The sequence below is a fragment of the Aplidium turbinatum genome, chromosome 2 (genome assembly GCF_918807975.1).
Source record: "Aplidium turbinatum chromosome 2, kaAplTurb1.1, whole genome shotgun sequence".
Taxonomy (NCBI): Eukaryota; Metazoa; Chordata; class Ascidiacea; order Aplousobranchia; family Polyclinidae; genus Aplidium; species Aplidium turbinatum.
In genome coordinates, this window is record NC_137473.1 from 2,861,135 (window position 1) to 2,881,397 (window position 20,263).

Here is a 20,263-nt window from a genome sequence, read left to right on the forward strand (position 1 = left end):
ACTTTACAGTGCAGAAACATGGACATGGTCATTACAAATGGTAAAACGACTAGAGTCACTAGAGGCATTTGAAATGTGGGTTTATTAAAGAATAAAGTAAACAATATCACACCAAATCAGAAGAATCGGTTTATTTAATTATTTATTTATTAAAGAATGCTTAAAATTTCAGGGAAGGATAAAATCACAAACGAAGATGTACTGTTTCGAATGCAAACCAACATGGAAATTGTACAAACAATTAAAACAAGAAAATTGAAGTATTTTGGCCATATGATTCGCAAAATTCTATTCAAAGACAACTAGGCCTACTCGAAGGGAAAACAAATGGAAAACGAAAAAGGGGAAGACCAACAAGAATTTGGACTAATAAATACTAAAGACTGGTCAGGACTTGATTAGAAAACTGCAAAAGAACATCTCACAACAAAAAAAACCTTGGCGCTTCATTGCCTCCAACCTTCGGCGAGAGGAAGGAACAGTAGGAACTTAATGATGAACCCCATATGTTTGAAAACAGAAATTGGTCGGTATATCGTAGTCGCTAATCCGCCCATGTTGAACTTTGAAAACTTTAATTATAGGAAAACATTAAGTTGACTGTGTAGTTTCATGTAACAATTTGGACGACTGTTAAAATATATTAATTCGTGACAATGTTTTACTGTCCTATAGCCTAGGCTGCCTAGCCTAGTTTCACTATTCTGTAATGTTTAAATTCAATTTGTGTCCTATAGACCTACAATATTATATGAACCTATGCATGAGCACTGATGACCTAATTTTTCAATCTGTTTTCGATTTCTGATTTGAGCTTTGGTCTCGCATTGCATCACACATATAGTCAGTTACTGCCTCATTTGACTTTGATTCAACGTTGGGTCAATGTGGTTCGTCTACTTACACTGCTTAGTTAGACAATTCAAGTTCGCCTACTCATTATGTTAATGAATGTGCGTCGTACCAGCTCATCACCCCATTATCAATTTATTTGTATGACTACTCTATCTAGCATACGCCTGGAAGACTTGTTGGGGCAACCACAAAGGGAGTTAAAAGTTAACCTCGGTTTGATGTCCGTATCTTGGATTCAGATATTTTACTATCGCTTTTCTTTATAGATATTTTTGTATGTTTGTGATCATTTTCTTTTATTGACAACACATGTACAATGAAGCAAAGATACCGTTTATTGCGTCACTAATGCAAAAGCTATAGCCTACAGATTGTTGCAAAACATAAAACCAATCAATAAATAGAAAGCTCATTGAGTGACATTGGCGTGAAAGACAGAGAATACAATAGTTCTTTTAATTTGCAAAGAAGAATACAAAATAACAAGATCACCCAGAGACTGCCATGGAAAGAACCTATTCCAATACGGATGTTGTCTGACCTATGAAATATTTTCCAAACTCTCGAATAATTTCACTATTGAGTCGCCAAACTTGTGAAACACTTCGAGAACGATTTGGTTTTTCTTCACCACATGGGATAGAAGTCGCTGAGAATTAAAAATTATTTCCAAACCTCGTCCACAAACAAGTTATAAACTTGGAGTTCTTGAAACGCTTTGTTTCAATCTGGTATTAGGCTACAACAGTTGTTGAAATTAATCTTCACAAAAAAAACATGCAGGACAATGAACACCAATAAATTTGCGGCTCTTCAAAAAATAAATAGAAAAATAGGATGTTCAGACGTTTCATATTGTGAGAAACAAAATAGTACAAAAAATTAAAAAGAAGATCTTTAAGTAGACAGCCAGTTCATTGCAGCCTGATGGACACGGTTGACTGCACTTCCATCGATCTGGGACCTGAGGAACAATGAGATGTTGTCGATGGCAAGTTCGAGACCTTTCTGCACGTCCACCATCATCTCGTCGCTATCCTGCAACGTCGTAGATAGAGATAAAGATATTTTTCAACATAATCGTCTTGAAATTGAAATACCTAGAGCGATGCGGGCAATACAAATCACTTTGGGTTTGCATATGGGAATAGATATGGGAAGAATTTGTAAGGGATAGCAAGAAGAGAAGATGGAATGAACCTGATAAATAAGACTGGAGCATGATGGATTAGCAAGGATGGGGGTGATGGATAAGCAGAGATAGAGAATGATGGATAAGCAAGAATGGGGAATGATAGATAAGCAGAAAGGGTGGGGAATGATAGATTAGCAGGGATGGAAAATGATGGATAAGCAGGGATGGGGATGATGGATTAGCAGGGATGGGGATGATGGATTAGCAGGGATAGGGAAAGATGGATAAGCAGAGATGGAGAAAGATGAATAAGCAAGGATGGGGATGATGGAATAGCAGGGATGGAAAATGATGGATAAGCAGAGATGGGGATGATGGATTAGCAGGGATGGAAAATGATGGATGAGCAGAGATGGGGATGATGGATTAGCAGGGATGGGGATGATGGATTAGCAGGGATAGGGAAAGATGGATAAGCAGAGATGGGGATGATGGATAAGCAGGGATGGGGATGATGGATTAGCAGGGATGGAAATGATGGATAAGCAGAGATGGGGAAAGATGAATAAGCAAGGATGGGGATGATGGATTAATGATGTCGGGTTTTCAGAAATGATAACCAATAAAGGGGAGCAAACATAGTATCAACGCCATGAGCATAGTTTGTCTAACAAGATTTGCAAAACAGGTATTGACTTGGTGTCGACTTAAACTGACCTTTGACCTCCTTCTAAATTTATTAAGTCCAGCTTTGTTGAACTCTGCTCTGTCATGGTAATATTGCTCCAGCGCATGATTCAACTTCCCTTGCAGAGCGAGGAGTTGCTTGTGATCCTTGATGCTAACTTCCATCTTCACCTTGGTGTCGTAGAGCGACATCAAACGATTCTTCAGATCCAGATGCTCGCTTTGCAACTCCCTGGAATGCAGAAAAGGATGAATGAGAAGTAGAAGGTAACTTACAACTCCCATGAATGCAGGAAGGGATGGCTGAAAAGCAGAAGGTAACTTATTTTTGCTAAAAGACCCTCCACTAATATGATGTCATAGAACATCATGGAAGCTACCTGTATTTATTGGCAATGACTTGGTTAGTGGCCAGCTCTTTGTCTACGTTCTCCTGTAATTCCATCCTCACAGCGTTCCTCTCTTTCATCATCTCTTCGTGAATTTTCTCGCGCTCCGCCAGCCTCTCTGTTATGTAACAATAGAACAAATTCAAGAACAATCTATTTCCACATATTATTAACAAACAATGGTGGATTATTAAGATTCATCCATCACGTGATCGAAGTTATTAACATCGCGGCGCCAGAACACCGAACTAATGTAGCAATTGTCGGGTAACAAAGTGTTGGGAAGCCTACCAAAGAAAGAACAACAAAACATTGGATGAGATCATCAAGGGAGGAATGACAGAAAACGAAACGTGATTATTTAGAACAAGCAACAAGAACACAGACTGGTCATTAACGTGGCGGGAGGTCGATGGCGCGCTGCTTCTGTTGCGTCATGACTCACCGGATGAGGATGAACGTAAAACGATGAAAGTTGACAAAAGTTAAAAAAGAACTCCATCAGGACCTGTGGCATCATCCAGTTGGGTCTTCAAGTGTTGATTCGTCGATTCTCCATTCTCCAGTTGGATTTGAAGTTCTTCATACTCGCTCCTGTGGTATCAAACATAACGTCAGAACAACGTAAACAAACAAAATATGTCAATTAGATCCATGAACCACGTTCAAACCGATGGCTAATTTAACCAGGAACTTGTTAATTCTGTCCCAGGACTGGTCGTTTATAAATTCGTTCCATTTTCACGACATAATATATTTTAGGATGTTTTAATACGTATAGTTGCAAAGGTAGTTGCAAATCTTGGTCTTTCTAGTGTTAATTCTGCCCCAGGACTGATCGTTAAATATAAAATCGTTCCAGTTTCGTGTCATATTGGACAGTATATTGCAGTTATTAGTGTTCCTTCAATACATTGATCACATAGTCATTAGTTTGTAAAGTAGACCATAACAAATGTGTTGAAAACTTTGTTACTAATGTTTGGGATAAACTAATATTCTTAATAGTTCGAGTCAAAAAATAATCTGTTTATGTCAAATTAGTCAAATAATAAATAATCTCAATCAGCCGATCTGTTTTTCTATTATTTTATAATCATGCTACCCTCAGCCTTCGCAAAATGCCCCGAAGTAGTGCACGTTTCAAGAAATGTTTGTTCAAGAAAAATTTTCAGCCAATAATTAGAAGTCACTCGCTCACTGGAGTTCAGCGATGCTCTGCTCCGTGTTGGCATATCTCTTGTTCATTGCTCCTTGAGTGATCTTGATCTCATTCAACTTCCTCTGCATCTGAACCTCCTCCTCATCAATCTCTTTGATCTTCGCTTTTAAGTTCATTTGCTCCTCCTAGCAAAGTTCACAAAGAAATCAGTTTCAGACGAGGGTAGAGTAACAAGGTTTTATACAGTATTCACTATTTCATTCGCATACAAACAACTGTTGAATAATTAACATTAACACAATGCTCGCTGTTCTATAGTGAGTAGTCAGGTAGTGCTGACGCCAGCAAATTCTCAACTAAACATAAAGATGATGCTCAAATGATCGTCCTTTCTGTTTGAGCGATGGATGATTGTACGAAAATACAAACCATTAAGATATTACAATACAATTAAATGTGTACCATTTGTTGATCTACAGTAACTACAGATGATTGTAAGCAGTGGATCAACGTCCAGACAAAGAATGGACCTGATATCATTGCTCAACATTGACTGAAGCGCGATCGAGGATCAATCATATCAATTATATTCTCAATCAAAAGACAGAACTTTAACAAGGGAATGTAAAACACAACTCAATTAAAAACGATCTTCAACGTTCAAAGCATTCAAAGCAAGTTTCCCAACGAATGATGAGGTGTTAATACCATCAATACTGACAAAAACTTTACAACTTGTGTATAACTGACAAGATCTTCCCATCGAAATTGCAAGCCACCACTGACTGAGTCCTCACTTGAAGTTTTGTTTCAATCGGTTCCACTTCCGCCTTCCTCTTCTGCAAGTCTCGCTCCACTTCATCGTGCTCATCGTTGAGTTCCAATAGCTTCCTCTCCAAGTCGTGGATTGTCTGGCAACAATGAAAGTTAGTCCTCACCGCTGTGGGAGGCCGATGATGCGGGGTGGACTGGGATGGTGAACCACTAACGCGCATTATATTATTGGTTACAAAACTTTCTCGGGTTTTGTGTTTTACATATCATCTTGATGTTTTTCGTCATTATTACTAAAAGATCGTAAACTTGAACTTAGTTATGCAACATTTACATTAGTTGCAATCAGTGTTTTTTTTAAGGTGTTTTGGGGGACCGAAATGGTCCCCCAAATTTCTCCAGCGGTTTCCCAAAATTTGGACTTGCAACTACAGTAGAAAAGTAATGGTTGTTTCTTGCTATGTCTTACGCAAATACGGCTATTTTTTGGTATTTAAATGAAACACTTGCGGTCTCTTAAAACTACTTAGCGGTCATCCAAACCAAACCTTAAAAAAAACCATGGTTGCAATAATGGCAGACAGCTTCGGCTTACTTAGTTTTTTTTAAGAATTTTCAGTATTACGGATAATACTCCGGATATCTCTTACGCTTGCTCGTAGTTGGCGAATAACTCCGAAAGTGACATAATCAGAACCAATGTGCCGTCTGCGTGTGATGACGCTACAATGGCATCAATACTTTCCTACATTGATGCTGATGACAATTAGTTCACACGCAAACGAATCCACCACTAACCTCCACTGTGGCATCATGCTCCGCTGCCAATCTCTTCACCTCATCCGATGCCTTGGTAACTGCTGCCATGGTCTCCTCCAGTGTCTTCTCAATCACCTTCTTCTTCTTCACGTTGTCTGTGGAACGTTTCATTTAAAAGCAAGCTGCGAGGTTGATGATGGAGCGACTAGACGTGGAATCGAACCCACGTTATGGTGCTTTTAAAGCACAACATTGTTCTAACTAATGTTGTCGTCACCTGAAGTTACTTTTCTTAACATTTTGTTAGAAAAGTAAGTTAACACAGAGTTCCAAGAACCGAAGTACCCCTGACAAAGCTAAACGCGCCATCAATGCAACACGAATATAGCCCGGAATGGCCCGTTTCGGTGAGTCCGATTCGGTGAGTTCCCTATTCGGTGAGAGCCTTTTTCGGAGAGTTCTCTATTCGGTTAGTTTTGAAATTTTTTTTTAGCCTAATTATCATTGCCGTTTTAGGGTTAGGGTTAGGGTTAGGGGTATGGGTTTAGAGTCTTATTTCAACGTTTAAAAAAAAAAATTCAAAAAATCACCGAATAGGGAACTCTCCGAAAAAGGCTCTCACCGAATAGGGAACTCACCGAATCGGACTCACCGAATAGTAGCAGACCCAATATAGCCAGGTAGCTAAGTGGGTGTAGCAATGGGTATACCAATACCTATAGCAATAGCATAAGCTTAAGTATAGCAATAAATGGGTATTGCCTTAATTAAAATTAATGGAAGATCAGATCGATTTAAAATAAAAGTGGAGTGTTACCAATGCTAAGTTCTCAGCCCTCTCTTATTTGCTGTTGTACCGGATGAAGTAACAAAGGATGCGAGGGAAGGAATACATCTATGCGGATGATCTGGTAATTCCCGGAGACAATTGACTGGAGGTAGAAGAGCGATATGTGAAATGAAAGGATGCTTTAAAATCTAAAGGCTTAAAGATTATGCTTCCTGAAGATGAAGCAGAAGAGACAAGGAACAACGTGAAGCAGAAGCTGAAGATAAAAAGGCACAACTTCAATTAGAAAATTAAAACTTGATTTAGAAAGTAAGAAGCTGGAGATCAGTGAACAATCTATGTCTATTAACGATAATGACCCTAACCTAACCGTAAGGCGACCAGATTTGCCATCGTTTGTTGATGGCAAAGATGATTTATATTTTTAAGGTTTGAATGATACGCTACAATAGCAGAATTGGAGATGCCAACGTGGAATACTCAGTTAAGCATGTTATTATCGAGTCAAGCCCTTGATGTATATTCAAGACTTTCGCAAGAAGATACAAAGGACTACGACAAATTTAAATTAGCTCTGTTAAAGTGTTATACTTTTACCGAGTACGGATACCGACAGAGATTCCATGAAGCAAAGCCTCAACAACATGATATGATAGCCCATGTCAGTTTATTGAACGCATACGAAACCATTTTCTAATATGGTTTGAATCTCGGGGGCTAAACAATCAATAGACGGATTGGTAAACCTTATAATTAAGGGGCAGTTTACAGAGTCATTCTCGAAAAATCTGTTTGTTTATTTAATGGAGAGAAGTCCAAAAACTTTAGACGATGTGGCAGTCTTGCTGAACAGTATTCAGTTGTTCATGGTGAGAAGTTGGCGATCGAAGAGCCGTTGTTATGTGATAATGACGAGAAACAAACAAATGGTTTTCTAGGGGACTCTGTTTAAAGGGAAATTTGTTGTTTTAATTGTAATGGCCTAGGCCCTAGGCCATAAGTTGATTGTATAGAGTGATTGTTTTGCAATTGATTATGTTGTTATATTGCTTGCAATAATATTTTAAGGGGGTGGGGCGTATATAACAATCAATGAGTATAGCCCACACGGCAAGCTGTATTATATGTTCTTGAACAAGTGTCCTATTTTTATTGTGTAATTCTTGCGAGGTGTTTTGTCGATTACTGTTCTCTAGCAACCTTTAATTACGCCATCTTCTATTACGAATCTTGTTTCCAGAAGATTTTGCGTTGGTGCGATTCTAGAAACGTCTTTGATGTGATAAAAGTTATTGTGATGTAATATTACCATTGTTTCTGGAAGCTTCTGGTCAAAGCAAACTCGTTGTAAATAGCCGCGTGATTTGAGTATGATTTTAGTTGTGTATTATGGGGATTAGAAGTTGTAACGAAAAGTATGTTGAAGACGAATGTAGAATTCTAGCCGATATTGAATAGATTGTAAAAGTGGAAGTTATTGTTGAATTTAAAGTTGCTGTTGCAAGTAGTGACGTATATCTTTTTTGAAGTCGACGAAGAAGTTTGCTTTTCAGGATTTAATTTCTTTACCTGCTTGAAGTGCTGAACCATTCGTTAGTTTTTAAAGGATTTTTTTCCACCATCTCATAACTATTCGTCCAATTAAATGACTGTTTAACATCATTAATTAGTCCAAAGTACGTGTAAGAGATAAAGATAATTGTGACACTCAGGTATGTGTCCTGTTCTTGGTACTTTTTTTACGCCACCGAATGTGGTAATGACCATGAAGAACAAATACTTAATGACTCACCTGTCTTCCCTTTCAATAGAGCTTTTGTGTTTTGCTGACGTTTCACTTCCAACGCCTGTCGCTGTTTCATTTCATCGTTGACTTGTTTACGTAAGTTCTCCGCGGTTTCCTGGGGTGGGTCAAAGTTGCGATTTATAAATCGCAGTTGGAAACATTAGATCAACTACAAAATCGATGTGATGACATCTTGATACTCAGAAATGCTCCTCTTCCTTACCTTTAAAGCGTCCTCTAGAGCTTGAGATTTTGATTCCTCTTTATCCAGTTGATCTGATCAAAACATAAATTGATCATCAAAATCAATTCAATTCAAAATAAATAATCAGCTTCTACCACAAACCACACTGGTTGAACATTTGTGCCTGAAATGTTCCATTCATCATTTCATCTTTCGCTGTCTACTTGCTGTTTTACAACCAAGTAACTTACAAATTGCTAAACTTGTTAAACGTAGTTCAAAATTGTTAAACTGCGCTTGAACTTTTCCGAACAAAAACGGCGATTTTCTTTGCCCGGAATCACAGGCGTAGGAACCGTAGGGTGCAACCGCAACCCGAAACTTTTCAATTAGTCAAAAATTTGGACAAATTTGAAAACAAATTGGGCAACAACTTTCGGCATGTTTCAAAAACTTCATTACAATTTCATTACAATTGTACTTATTTTTGATTTCTTGCTCAAATAATAAAATTATTCTTATGTCAAATTTAATGCATGTAAAATTTTAAAAAATCAACTGAAATTAGGCATGATTTAAGTTGTGAGAGTTAAGAAACAAATGTGTAATTTGTTGAGAGTATGAAAGATTTGGCAGAAAATATCTAGTTTTTTACAAGTTTTATGGGAAGTACATCCCAATCCAGTGTGCTCCAATAGTGGAAGTGATGCTTCAAAAGCATAATTCACAATTATCAACATGATGAGCTGAAATTGTAGCCAGCAAGTTTATTTTATAAAATTTGAAATACTTTTTCAACTTATTGTCAACTTCTGAAAACATCCAGATGCTTGCAAATTTTATGAAAAATATATCCCAACTAAAATGTCTCCCAATGTTGAATATGAAAGTAATGCTTTAAAAGCATCACTTACGATATTAATTATGCTCGATATTAAAATGCTCAGCTAAAAATGTAGTCTACAAGTTTATTTTATAAAATTTGAAATAGCTTTAAACTCAATTTCAACACCTAAAAATATGTAGAATGTAGATGCTTGCAAACTTTATGAAAAGTATATTTTGAGTAAGATGTGTCCCAATATTAAACTTAAAAGTGAAGTTCTAAACTCGTAACTTACAACATCAAAATGCTTAGCTTAAATGTAGTCTACAAATTTAGTTTATAAAATTTTATAAATAACTTTTCAACTTGCTTAGATTTTATATCATTATGAAAATTTGTATTTTGAAGTAGATGTAGACCTAGTATTATCGTATTGAGGTGAAATGTTCTTCTGTATTGAGTTATTTGTATCGTTATGGCGTTTTCTCATTACTTAGGCGATACAGATAGTTGACAAATTACATTTACAGTAGGCTATATACCAGACTATTGGTAGAAGTGTAGAATTTTTAATCAGGTTGTTTATGCTTTGTTGCAAAAAAATATTTGGGCGCACTTGGTTATATTCGGGCAAAAACTTTTTTGCACCCCCAAAAACTAGCCTTCCCCTACACATAGAACTACAAAACTGGTGCAATGATAACAGAAGTTTCAAACCAGATGGCTTACTTTTCAATTCGATGTTGACCATAGATATACTTGCGACGTCATCTGTTGCTACTTTAAGTTGAAGTTCCATTCGTTCCCGCTCTTTTTGAAAGCGCGCGAGTTCACGCTCTGCTTTCGCGATCGCTTTCTCACTGAAGGAAGAATGGAATGTTCGGCAAGTAAGGACTGACAGGAAATGAGGAAAAAGTAGCAACCGATGTCAACAACATCAAATAACAAAACTATCAACTAACAACATCTACAGGAAAGACAACATCAACAGAACAACAACATCAACAGAACAACAACATCAACAGAAAAGACAACATCATTCAAGACAACAGAAAAGACAACATTAACAGGAACAACAACATCAACAAAAACAACACCAACAGGAAAAGCAACATCAACAAAAACAACAGCATGAAAAACAACATCAATTAAAAACATCAACAAGAACAACAACATCAATCAACAAAATCAACAGAAAAAACAGCATCAATCATTAACAACATCAATCAACAAGATCAGTATCTCTGATCATTCGTCAATGAACAACATCATTCCTCCATAACAAACCATGTCTTTATCTCCTCCTTCATGTCCTCGATGTCGTATTTTAAATCTCTGTTCGTTTCCTGAAGATGTCGCAACTTCTTCAGGTCGTCCTTATACGTCACCTCCAGCTCGGCGATTCGCGCTTCCATTGTCTTGTGCTAAATAAAAACAATCGACAACATCAGCGGCCAGCGCAGTGCAGGTGGAGATTATGTTGAAATTGATATAACAATAAACAGAAAACACTGCATTTAACATTACAAAAAAAGCATTTGAGAATAGTGGCTTTCGATGGGATGGCTCAAAATGAGTTAAGAAGCGAAATTATTGTTGTAGAAAAGAAATATTGAATTACAATAATTTAACTCGAAACAAAACGAAAATGAAGAATTTTGCGTCGAAACAATTTTTCGAAATGATTTTGCTTCTGACAACTTAAAACTTTGTATGATTGTTTAACCAGTTATCCGAATAGTTCAACCCAAATTGTGACAAAACATGACATATAACAGTTTAGCCTTCGTTTCTATGGAAACTCACCAGCTCAACGAGATTGTTCTCGAGTCCCATCTTCTTCTTGTGGACCTCGCCGGTCTCGAACTCCACCTGGCGGATGATATCCCTGAGATCACTGATCCGGTAGAATTCCTTCTGTTCCGCTTCCCTGATCACTTCGATCTTCTTTTCCAGCTCTACTAGCTCCGCATCCTGCCTCTCCAACTTTTCCTTGCTCTGCTCAGCCTTCTTTACGTAAGCGACATGCATCGCTTTTGAGTGGTTAAGGTCTTTTCTGAAAACAATAAAATCACTGAAGAAGTATGAAACTTCAAACACCGAAACGTGAAATCTTTGTCGGCCGCCAACCGGTTCTGTATGAGATTATAAAGTAACAAACGTGTTGTAACCATTGAGCTCGTTGTAACCATTGAACGCGTTGTAACCATTGAGCTCATTATGATGTCATAGATCTTTAAGGAAATAACTTCATCAACAATCAATCGAATCTTTTAACAAACTTGAGCATCCCGAGCTGGTATCTCGTTCCCTCCAACTCCTTCCTGATCTCCTCTCGTTCCAACTCCGCCTTCTGCACAGCGATCTTGTACTTCTCCTCAGCGTCTTCTTGTAGCTCCCTGGCGCTGGCGAGTTCCTTATGATCGGACAATGCCACAGCTTAGTAATCTTCTACACTCAATTGTGGTACAGTCAACAAGCTTCCAACGAAATGTACATAATCAGTTTTAGGAGTTTCTTGTTTCTATTGCATAAGTCAACACTCTAAAATGGAATTGTATAATATTAAAACAAAATTCTAAATACGACTCCATGTTTCAGTCCAGACTGACCGTCGTCGACTGTACGTGTTCAAACAGAGACAAGGTACAGACGCGATCAACCATTGTTGGCAACACTGCATCAATTTCCCTCCACCTCCAGATTAGTTGACCAGTAACCCCTTGAATTGCTCAACAATTAACTTTTATAGTTTTTAGTAACTCTTGAAATTATTGTGGTACACAAATTAGAGTTGAGCATGGAATGGAGTGTGAGCACATATTAAATTGTGTTATCAACCGGGAAACATCATCTGAGACAAGCCATTAGATACTTGTGAGAACATTACAACAAAAGTCAAACAAACTTTCTAGTGTGGAAGCCACGGTGGGGTATCAAATTTGCAATAACAGTGAAAACTAAAGTTTGAAAAAAATACCTAGGTTGCAGGGCGGAGCTGCCCTGGTACCCGGGCATCTAGCTAGTCATGTGATATTACATAGCTTTATAGAAGATGACTAGGGAACTGTGTTCCGAAAGCTAGTGCAATTCGCAATTACCGCAGCGAACTCGCAGCATCTAGCTAAAACAGGTCGTTAATATCTACATTGTAAAGTAAACATAAGACAAGTTAAAACTAAGACAAGCGAGCTTTGATTATTTAGACGAAACAGAACGACATCAAGGTCCCCAAGTAAACCAAAAGGTGTTTGAAAAGTGTCATATTTAACACCCTAAACTATCCCTCTCCGACTTACTTGGTCGGTGATCTCTTGCATCTGTTTGATCGCTTTCATCGCTTCCTTCTCACTGACCAACTTCTCCTCGACTAAGGGACTGAATAAACAATGACGTCATTTGTTTTGTGTTACATCACTGGCTACGTCATTTTGTCATGAATTGCAATTTGGGATACCTTCTGCACCCGTCCTGGAGTTTAAAACTTTGTCGCCTCATCTGCACAATCATGTGTAGAAGAGTGGTTCATGTTAGTGGTGGTCATCGCAAGCGCAAATGAACCTCTGATAGGCTACTGATTGTATTTTGTTAATTCTAGAATACCAGTGCTCTGGGGAATCGGTGTTTTGCCAGCAGTGCATTGTTCGCGAAAATGTCATAACTTCCAAATGAATACCTGCGTAGGCCTAACTGTATTTATTTCAATCAGATAAAAAGAAATGTAAAAGAAAGACCCTTTTTAAACTAAAATCTCTCCGTACCGCGCAGTAATCTACCTCACTACAAGTGACACCACAGCATCCACAACCGGTGCCCTTCCATATGACCCCAGGTTGGAATGGGATAGCTTAATTTGATTATCTTGATTGGACGATTGTGAGAGAGAAGCCAACACAATGGAGCAGACCAATCATCGCGAACACGCACTCGAGTTGAAATCACGTTGCTCACAAATCCCATTGAAATAAAAATTATCAACATGAGGTTATTGAACAATGAATATGACATCATAATGAAACGTCGATGCGCTTATGACGTCACAATCGCTACGCTATGTTTTTTAACCTACCAATGTTTCTTGACAAAATCAATGTCTTCTTTGAGTGAGTCATTGAGCACCTTCGCGGCCGCCAACTTCTCTTTCGATCTGTCCAGCTGCCTGGTCGTGTAGGAGACGTGCCATTGTAGCTCGCTTATGTCACAGGCGCACGCGTCGTGCTCTGCGTCAACAATCAATACGTCATATCGCAGGTTAAATACCAATCAATTAATCACCACTGCTGGATGGGTATTGCAAAACTCCGTTTGAATTTCAACAAACTCTTAAACATTCACTCTGTTATGTTCTCAACTTCCTAACCGGGACACTTCAGAACAACGGGACTCAACGAAGCAAAGATCTCGTTCATCCGGCTTCAACGTAATCTCTAAAAAAGATCCCATTGACTGTTTTATCTTCTCAGAGTATGGAGATTTTAAATGTTTTACTCAAAAACCCCAAATCCTAGACATTTTGGTTGACTAACTGGGACAAATCCTTAAAAATCGAGACTGCCCCAACTAAAATGGGGCGTATGGTAAGTTCAGGGCCAGCGCAAGGCTATTTTGTACTCTAGGCAAGTTTCAATTTCTGGGCCTCATTATTCAACATTTTACGGCAATAAGTGAACAATAAAAGTTATGATTTTTTTTTCGGTTTCTTCAACACGAATTGTTGTTGGTTAAATCACTTTACAGTAGTAGGTAGCAGTTTTCCGTTTGTAGTTAGTTACGTTTTCTCTCATGTACCGTAATTCAATTTGTTTGGTCTGTCTCTTTTCCGCATTGTTAATCTTCCAACGCTGTGCGTGTCTCGTTGTTATTCAGTCAGTTAGCTACAGTAATCACTTTTAAGAAGTTGAAATTTATTGTATTTTACAAACATTTTCAGATTCCTGATGAGGGCTTAAGTTAAGCCGAAAACGATTGATAAACTATGTGTAAATATGTAAGTATATTCTCATAATGCTCAATCCTGTTGTGTTGTTGCACCTTGCCAGTCTTTGGTACAAATAGCAAGCTCTCTCCCGAAACTACAGTTCAAAATTAAAAAATAGTACGCTATCTCACTTTTATATTTGTAAGTTCCGTTATTAATTTCGTCATGTGACGAGCGAAACCGGGATCACTTTCGGTAACCAGATACTTGTTGAGAGGCACACGAGAATTTTCTACAAGTGTCCTCATTTTCGCCCTCTGATATCCTTCCTCATAAAACAAACATCCAACTTTTGTTCGGAAAAAAAAAAAACTTTTAGAGATGCTTTTTTAAGAAAAGGTCCGGATCACGTTCCGGGTTTGAACTGTCACCTCAGTTTGTCACGTTTGATAGCAAACCGTTTTTTCCAAATTTTGCAATCCACAATGCTTTTCTTAAAAAGCAGCACAGTGCACTACACTGGAAGAAAATGAGGAGAACGTCGTTTGTAGAGCGACTATATGAACTCTTTGAAGGTATGCAATGACTGAAAGGGAAGTGAAGCTTGTGGCCAATATTTTACATTCTTTCAAAATTGAAGAAAACTTTCAAAATTGTGTCCAGGTTGCGGAAAAATAAAGAAGGAAAATTCCTAACATGCCAAAACGTCCCCAGAGGTCTGATTGAGAAAAGTGTTCGTAACGTGTTTCTATATCTTTTGTTGGTTGTTTAAATTGATGAAAGTTTAGGTATATGCAATATGTTACGAAAAAATGATACCACCAAATCACTTAAATTGATAGGCCTACTTTACTGTCCTCTAGTGGCAGTATTACAATGGGTCAGTGACACAAACAAAACCCTCATGCCATTAAAGGGGGCTATGCTCAATTCTGTTTAAATTAGTTGAGTGGTCACCAAGAAAAAGCAAATTATATTTTCGCCACTAATGGCAGTTAAGAGCTAAACATTAGTAATAACATGCCCATATCTGCAGACCCAAAGGCCTAAGCAAGGCAAACTTTTTTCGAAGTTGTTTAAATTCAAATTGTTTAGAGAACCAAGGGGCACCTTTTAAACGTTAACTTAATGATATAACTTTAACACAGCGCACACTAGTGGCAAAGAGTTGCTTTTTTCACAAAATGGGTCATAAAAACTGTGGTTGGGGTAAACACTGATAAATTTTTTTCAAACTTTGGATTTATGATCAGTATTCATTAACTCAAAACCAAAAAAACCTCAAGCTGTTTTTGAGAAGGTCAGGGCGTGTGCAACACCCCTGCAGGTCGTGCGGTAATATTCAAAACACAAAAACGTCCTTGTTGAAAGAAAAATAACTTCAAAAAAGTTACAAAACTGCAGGAAGACAGTTTTACGCCTCTTTAAAGGTTGCACCCTAGGCGACTGTCTAGTTCGTCTCATGGTCGCGTCGGCCCTGGGCCTACTTAAAATTCATTCTGTTGTTGTCATTATGTTGATTTTCGCCCTGCTAGTGCACTTCTTATATTAACTGAGATGGTTAGAAACTCATACCAACCATAAGGAGAAATCAAATTTGATGAGAGCATCCATTGAGTGAAGAAGCGGACGATCGCGCAAGGACAAACAAGCCACGCTCACCTTTTTGTACCGCGAGAGGAAGCTGAATCAATCGTTTCTGTGAGATGTTGTCAATTTTGTGGGTAAGCAAGGTCACTCTCTTCTTCTCTCTTTCAAGTGCTAGCTCTGTCTCCGTTCTGTCCTCTTCCAGCCTCACAATGAGATTGGCCACCTGGGAGGAGAGTAATCTCATTTCTTGCAAATAGTCATATATACCACCATTTCAGTTTTTAAAAGCTTGAAATCGCCTAATCACAAATCCAGCATTACCGTAGAAGTTAGCGTTTTTGATTTTTGGCTAATTTCTTACGTTTCAACTATTTGAAATATATTATTCGTTTGAAATAAATATCACACCTGGTTAAAAACTTCCTGGGGAGTCAGTTGGATTTTTGACAACATCGTTTCTTTCTTTGCATCTGAACAAGACGATGCGGTTACCGAGGAAAAAATAAACCTTTTATTGCATGTCGTTCAGGTTTAACATTAAACAAAACGTGAAAGGAAGGTATTGCACTTTGCAATCTGTGGCTGTTGCATGAAAAAACAAACAATAGACCACGCGAAAATAGTGCACTGCACAATCTACTGCGGCAAAAAGGTGAAGGATGGTTGTGTCAATTGAATGTCCAATAAACTATACAATGGCTGGTTAATACTTTCCTTGATACCACCATGTCAAGAATGGTAAAGCCATTGAGACTATTCATTATTCTGCACAATCTACTACAGTCAAAACAGGAGAAGTTGTCTGACATAAAAAGCAGCCTAGTTCTACATGATATTGGCACTTGCAAAGTCAAAAGAAGGGCATCATGAAAAGTTGAAGTGCATTGTTCTACTATAAGAACGAAGTCTGACATAAAAATGAGATGTTGTCTGAGTACAAAGCTTCAGCCGCACCACTTTGGAAAAGTTGCTAACAAATCTACTCACCTAGAGTGATCGATCCTCCGAGTCCACGAATCATTAGTTCCACCTCGTCGACAACATCAGAAGCATCGCCGCTGGAGGCACTGTCACTAAATTCGCGAAACCTCAGTTGCTTCTTCGAAGATTTTTCATCCACTGCAGAATAGGTGTTGTTAGCAGTTCATATTTTCGTCGTGAATACAGCAGCATGAGTCAATACTATGCAGGTTGCGCATCACCATTACGAATGCCGATCATTCAACCTTGCTTCACTCACTTTTTGTTTGCTGTTTTTGCTGCAGCTGCAAACATACAATCCACCACACCCCCACAATTGTTGGAATGAAAGTTAGACCCATTGAGGTTTTTGCTGTTCCTATTCATTGCATCTGACGCAGGGTTTGCTACTATTCGGCTAGTCCGATTCGGCTAGTCTGATTCGGCTAGTCGGATTCGGCTAGACCGATTCGGCTGCAGTCTTTTTAGGCTAGTTCGTTGGATTTACAGAAGGATTTTGTTGGATTACAGAAGGATTATGGTTGGATTTTCAAAGAATTGCCGAATAGGGAACTAGCCGAAAAGACTGTACCCGAATAGGGAACTAGCCGAATTGGACTAGCCGAATCGAACTAGCCGAATCGGACTAGCCGAATCGGACTAGCCGAAACGGGCCATTCCGCAGACGCACCATACGCTGTAGCCTAGATCAGTGGTTTTCAAACTGATACTACACCCCTTAGGGGTGATTTTAAAATTGATGGAGCAAAAAATAATTGAAAAGAGGCAATTGGGGTGAAAAAAATATTAAACCACGAACCAAGTACATTCGATGCTACATTCGCAGCCCATGCATTACCTTTCTAAGATTACAGTATGCCAAATCTCTCAAACTTTTGGAAAAGATTTTCAATTTCTTTTGATTTTTAACTTTTGATATAAAAAGAATGAAAATATATATACCATTAGTCATTAAGTAATAAAATTCAAAAGAAAACATTCATAGAAAAAAAACTAAACGAAACGGCAATAAAAATGACAAAAATGTAACGAATTTAAACCTTTCAATAGATCAAAATATCGAACATTTGCTACAGATTTTGTTAAGGTTTTGTTTTGCAACACGATTTTATTATCAAGGTTCCAAATTGCTGGCATAAATTAATGAAGCAATCCAATTAAAGCTTCATATTACTATGAGGAAACAGTTGAAACTTATATCATTTGCTTGGTAATGCAAATTTATATCATTATATATATATATCACTTATATCACTAATATTATAATTACTTATATCATTTGCCTGCAAATTTGAGCAAAATTTGTAGCCAGTTTATTGTTAACTTTTTTATTGACATCCACTTTACACAAAGAGCAATAAAGCAAATACAACTGTGACAGTCAGGTCCACGTAAGGACGTATTACATACGTCCCATTCAGAATCTGATCTATACTACTGTTTTGCAGGGTCTGCTACTATTCGGTGAGTCCGATTCGGTGAGTCCGATTCGGTGAGTCTGATTCGGTGAGTTCCTAACTTCTAACCCCTAACCTTAACCCCTAACCCTTAACCCTAAAACGGCAATGATAATTAGGCTACGGTACTCGATAATTTAAAAAAAAAAATTGAAAAAATCCCGCGTTAAGGGGTCGGACTCACTGAATCGGACTCACCGAAACGGGCCATTCCGGTTTTGCAAACTGAAAAATGCAAAGAAAAGTTGTTCAACATACATTGTGAAGTTGAATTCTGCTCCTTCTTCAAACAAAGTTCCTCATCCTTCTTTTCCTTGACTTGAGTAAGCACCTGCATGCAATATTCAAGTGATCTCAGATATAAACATTGATTATCAGACAATCAAAAGAAGTTAATCCATTCTAAATAAACACTAAATGGCTTGTGTATAGATAAGATAGGAAGGGGTAATTGGTTAAGTATGCAACTATGTGTACAGAGGAACGATAACATCAAGAAATGAAAGTGATGTGAGTGTGCACTTGACCAACACTTTAAAGATACCATTTGATTTGGAGTTTCCTTGGTCAATTAACATATCAAATAACCTACAAACAACAGCAATTTACCAAGTCCCAACTTCACTCAATCGGTCTCGGTGACCGGGCCTGCGTCAGTGATTCAAAACCCCTACAAGTATGCAAAACTACCAGGATTAAGCTCTCAAAAAAATTTTTTTCAAGGCAAAGATTCACACAATTTATTCCAGTAACAAAATCACATGTTGATGAAAAGACTTTAATTTGTAGTTCAACAAACCTTTAATCTTTCCAAATGAAAAAGTGCTTTTTTGACACATGGTGATGGTGTAACTACGAGTTCGCAACTTCGCCTTTTAGAAATTTTGAAAACATCATACTGAACAACATCTGTATGGAGGACTGTTTTGTCAGGCATTGTGAAAATCTGATGATTATAATTTTCCTCAGCTTGCCAGACAATGCAATCTACAGCCTTTTTACAACCAAAATTATATTATTTACTTTACATCTTGTTGGAATTATTAGAAAAATTGTCATACTGAAAAATGCATTTTTTTCTATTTAAATACAATTAAAATAATGTCACTGATAAACGTAGAAAATTCATGAGAGCTTATAAATTTAAACCAAAACATCCTGTTTGAACCATGTCATTTCATTAGAATGATGGCAACATCACATATTTTGATGCAACTTAGGTTTCTTCATAGTGTGATGAAATCTATCATTAATCTCCATGAATGACTGATGATGGATAAGGCAGAGGCCCTACAATTCTACATAACGTAAGAATATTTAATTTGGTCTTCAGTGTTACCTGCCTAAATGTCACATTGTTTTCTCTGCTTACCCTGCAATAACTAAATCAATCAACTATTTGGAGATCATCAATCCCAACACAATTGAGCAGTTTCTGCACTTTTCAACATAAGTGCAGGCAGTAGGTGCTAGCAAAAACACTATTTTATAAATTTTGTTTTCACAAATCTTGTAAATATAGAAAGAAGAATATTCAGAGCTGGTCAAAAATGCTGCGATGTCAAAGATTGGAATTTTGTGTTTTGACCACTTTACTACTTTCTATCCCTAATCGAAATCCTCACCTAATCCTGAAGGTTAAGGTTAGAAAATGTTACATTAAAGGAAAACTAAAAATGACATTTGAACGTAGACTACTGCATTACTGCATAAACAGCTTTCGCTTGGTTGATTGCTGTTCACACACTTCACCCCATGTCTTGGTAGATTGCAATCTTTGACATGCATTCACATCATAGCATTAATAACCAGGGTGGAGACTTGTACAGTGTACAGCATATCCGTATATTCATGCAATTTTCTCAAAAATACATTTATCTGACCAGATTGCAATATCACGATAATAATACCATAAATTTATAATAATAATACAAGATAGCTCATAGCCGTACGAGCCAGGGGGGGCAACC

The 20,263-nt window shown here is 37.7% G+C and overlaps 1 protein-coding gene across 1 annotated transcript; it reads right to left on the minus strand.

The window, feature by feature from the left end:
• Positions 1 to 1,172: 1,172 nt before the first annotated feature.
• On the minus strand, positions 1,173 to 19,349 carry LOC145765020 (uncharacterized). Its single transcript, XM_082576753.1, has 20 exons — positions 19,093 to 19,349; positions 18,552 to 18,624; positions 16,843 to 16,974; positions 16,264 to 16,325; positions 15,928 to 16,078; positions 13,417 to 13,567; positions 12,647 to 12,725; positions 11,630 to 11,763; positions 11,154 to 11,403; positions 10,635 to 10,771; positions 10,077 to 10,207; positions 8,561 to 8,613; positions 8,344 to 8,452; positions 5,801 to 5,916; positions 5,026 to 5,139; positions 4,268 to 4,413; positions 3,575 to 3,660; positions 3,058 to 3,184; positions 2,708 to 2,909; positions 1,173 to 1,893 (listed from the first exon to the last, which is right to left on the minus strand). The coding sequence occupies exons 1-20, from the start codon at positions 19,228 to 19,230 to the stop codon at positions 1,753 to 1,755; spliced, it is 2,532 nt and encodes an 843-aa protein (XP_082432879.1). The 5' UTR covers positions 19,231 to 19,349; the 3' UTR covers positions 1,173 to 1,752.
• Positions 19,350 to 20,263: the final 914 nt, after the last annotated feature.

Bases quoted from the DNA above. Each gene is read 5' to 3' on its own strand.
- LOC145765020 (XM_082576753.1), bottom strand. From the start codon at position 19,230: ATGCCTGACAAAACAGTCCTCCATACAGATGTTGTTCAGTATGATGTT. The intron at 10,772-11,153 runs GTGAGTTTCCAT...GTTTTTATTTAG, and splicing joins AGAACAATCTCGTTGAGCTG to CACAAGACAATGGAAGCGCG. The intron at 1,894-2,707 runs GTCAGTTTAAGT...ACGACGTTGCAG, and splicing joins AATTTAGAAGGAGGTCAAAG to GATAGCGACGAGATGATGGT.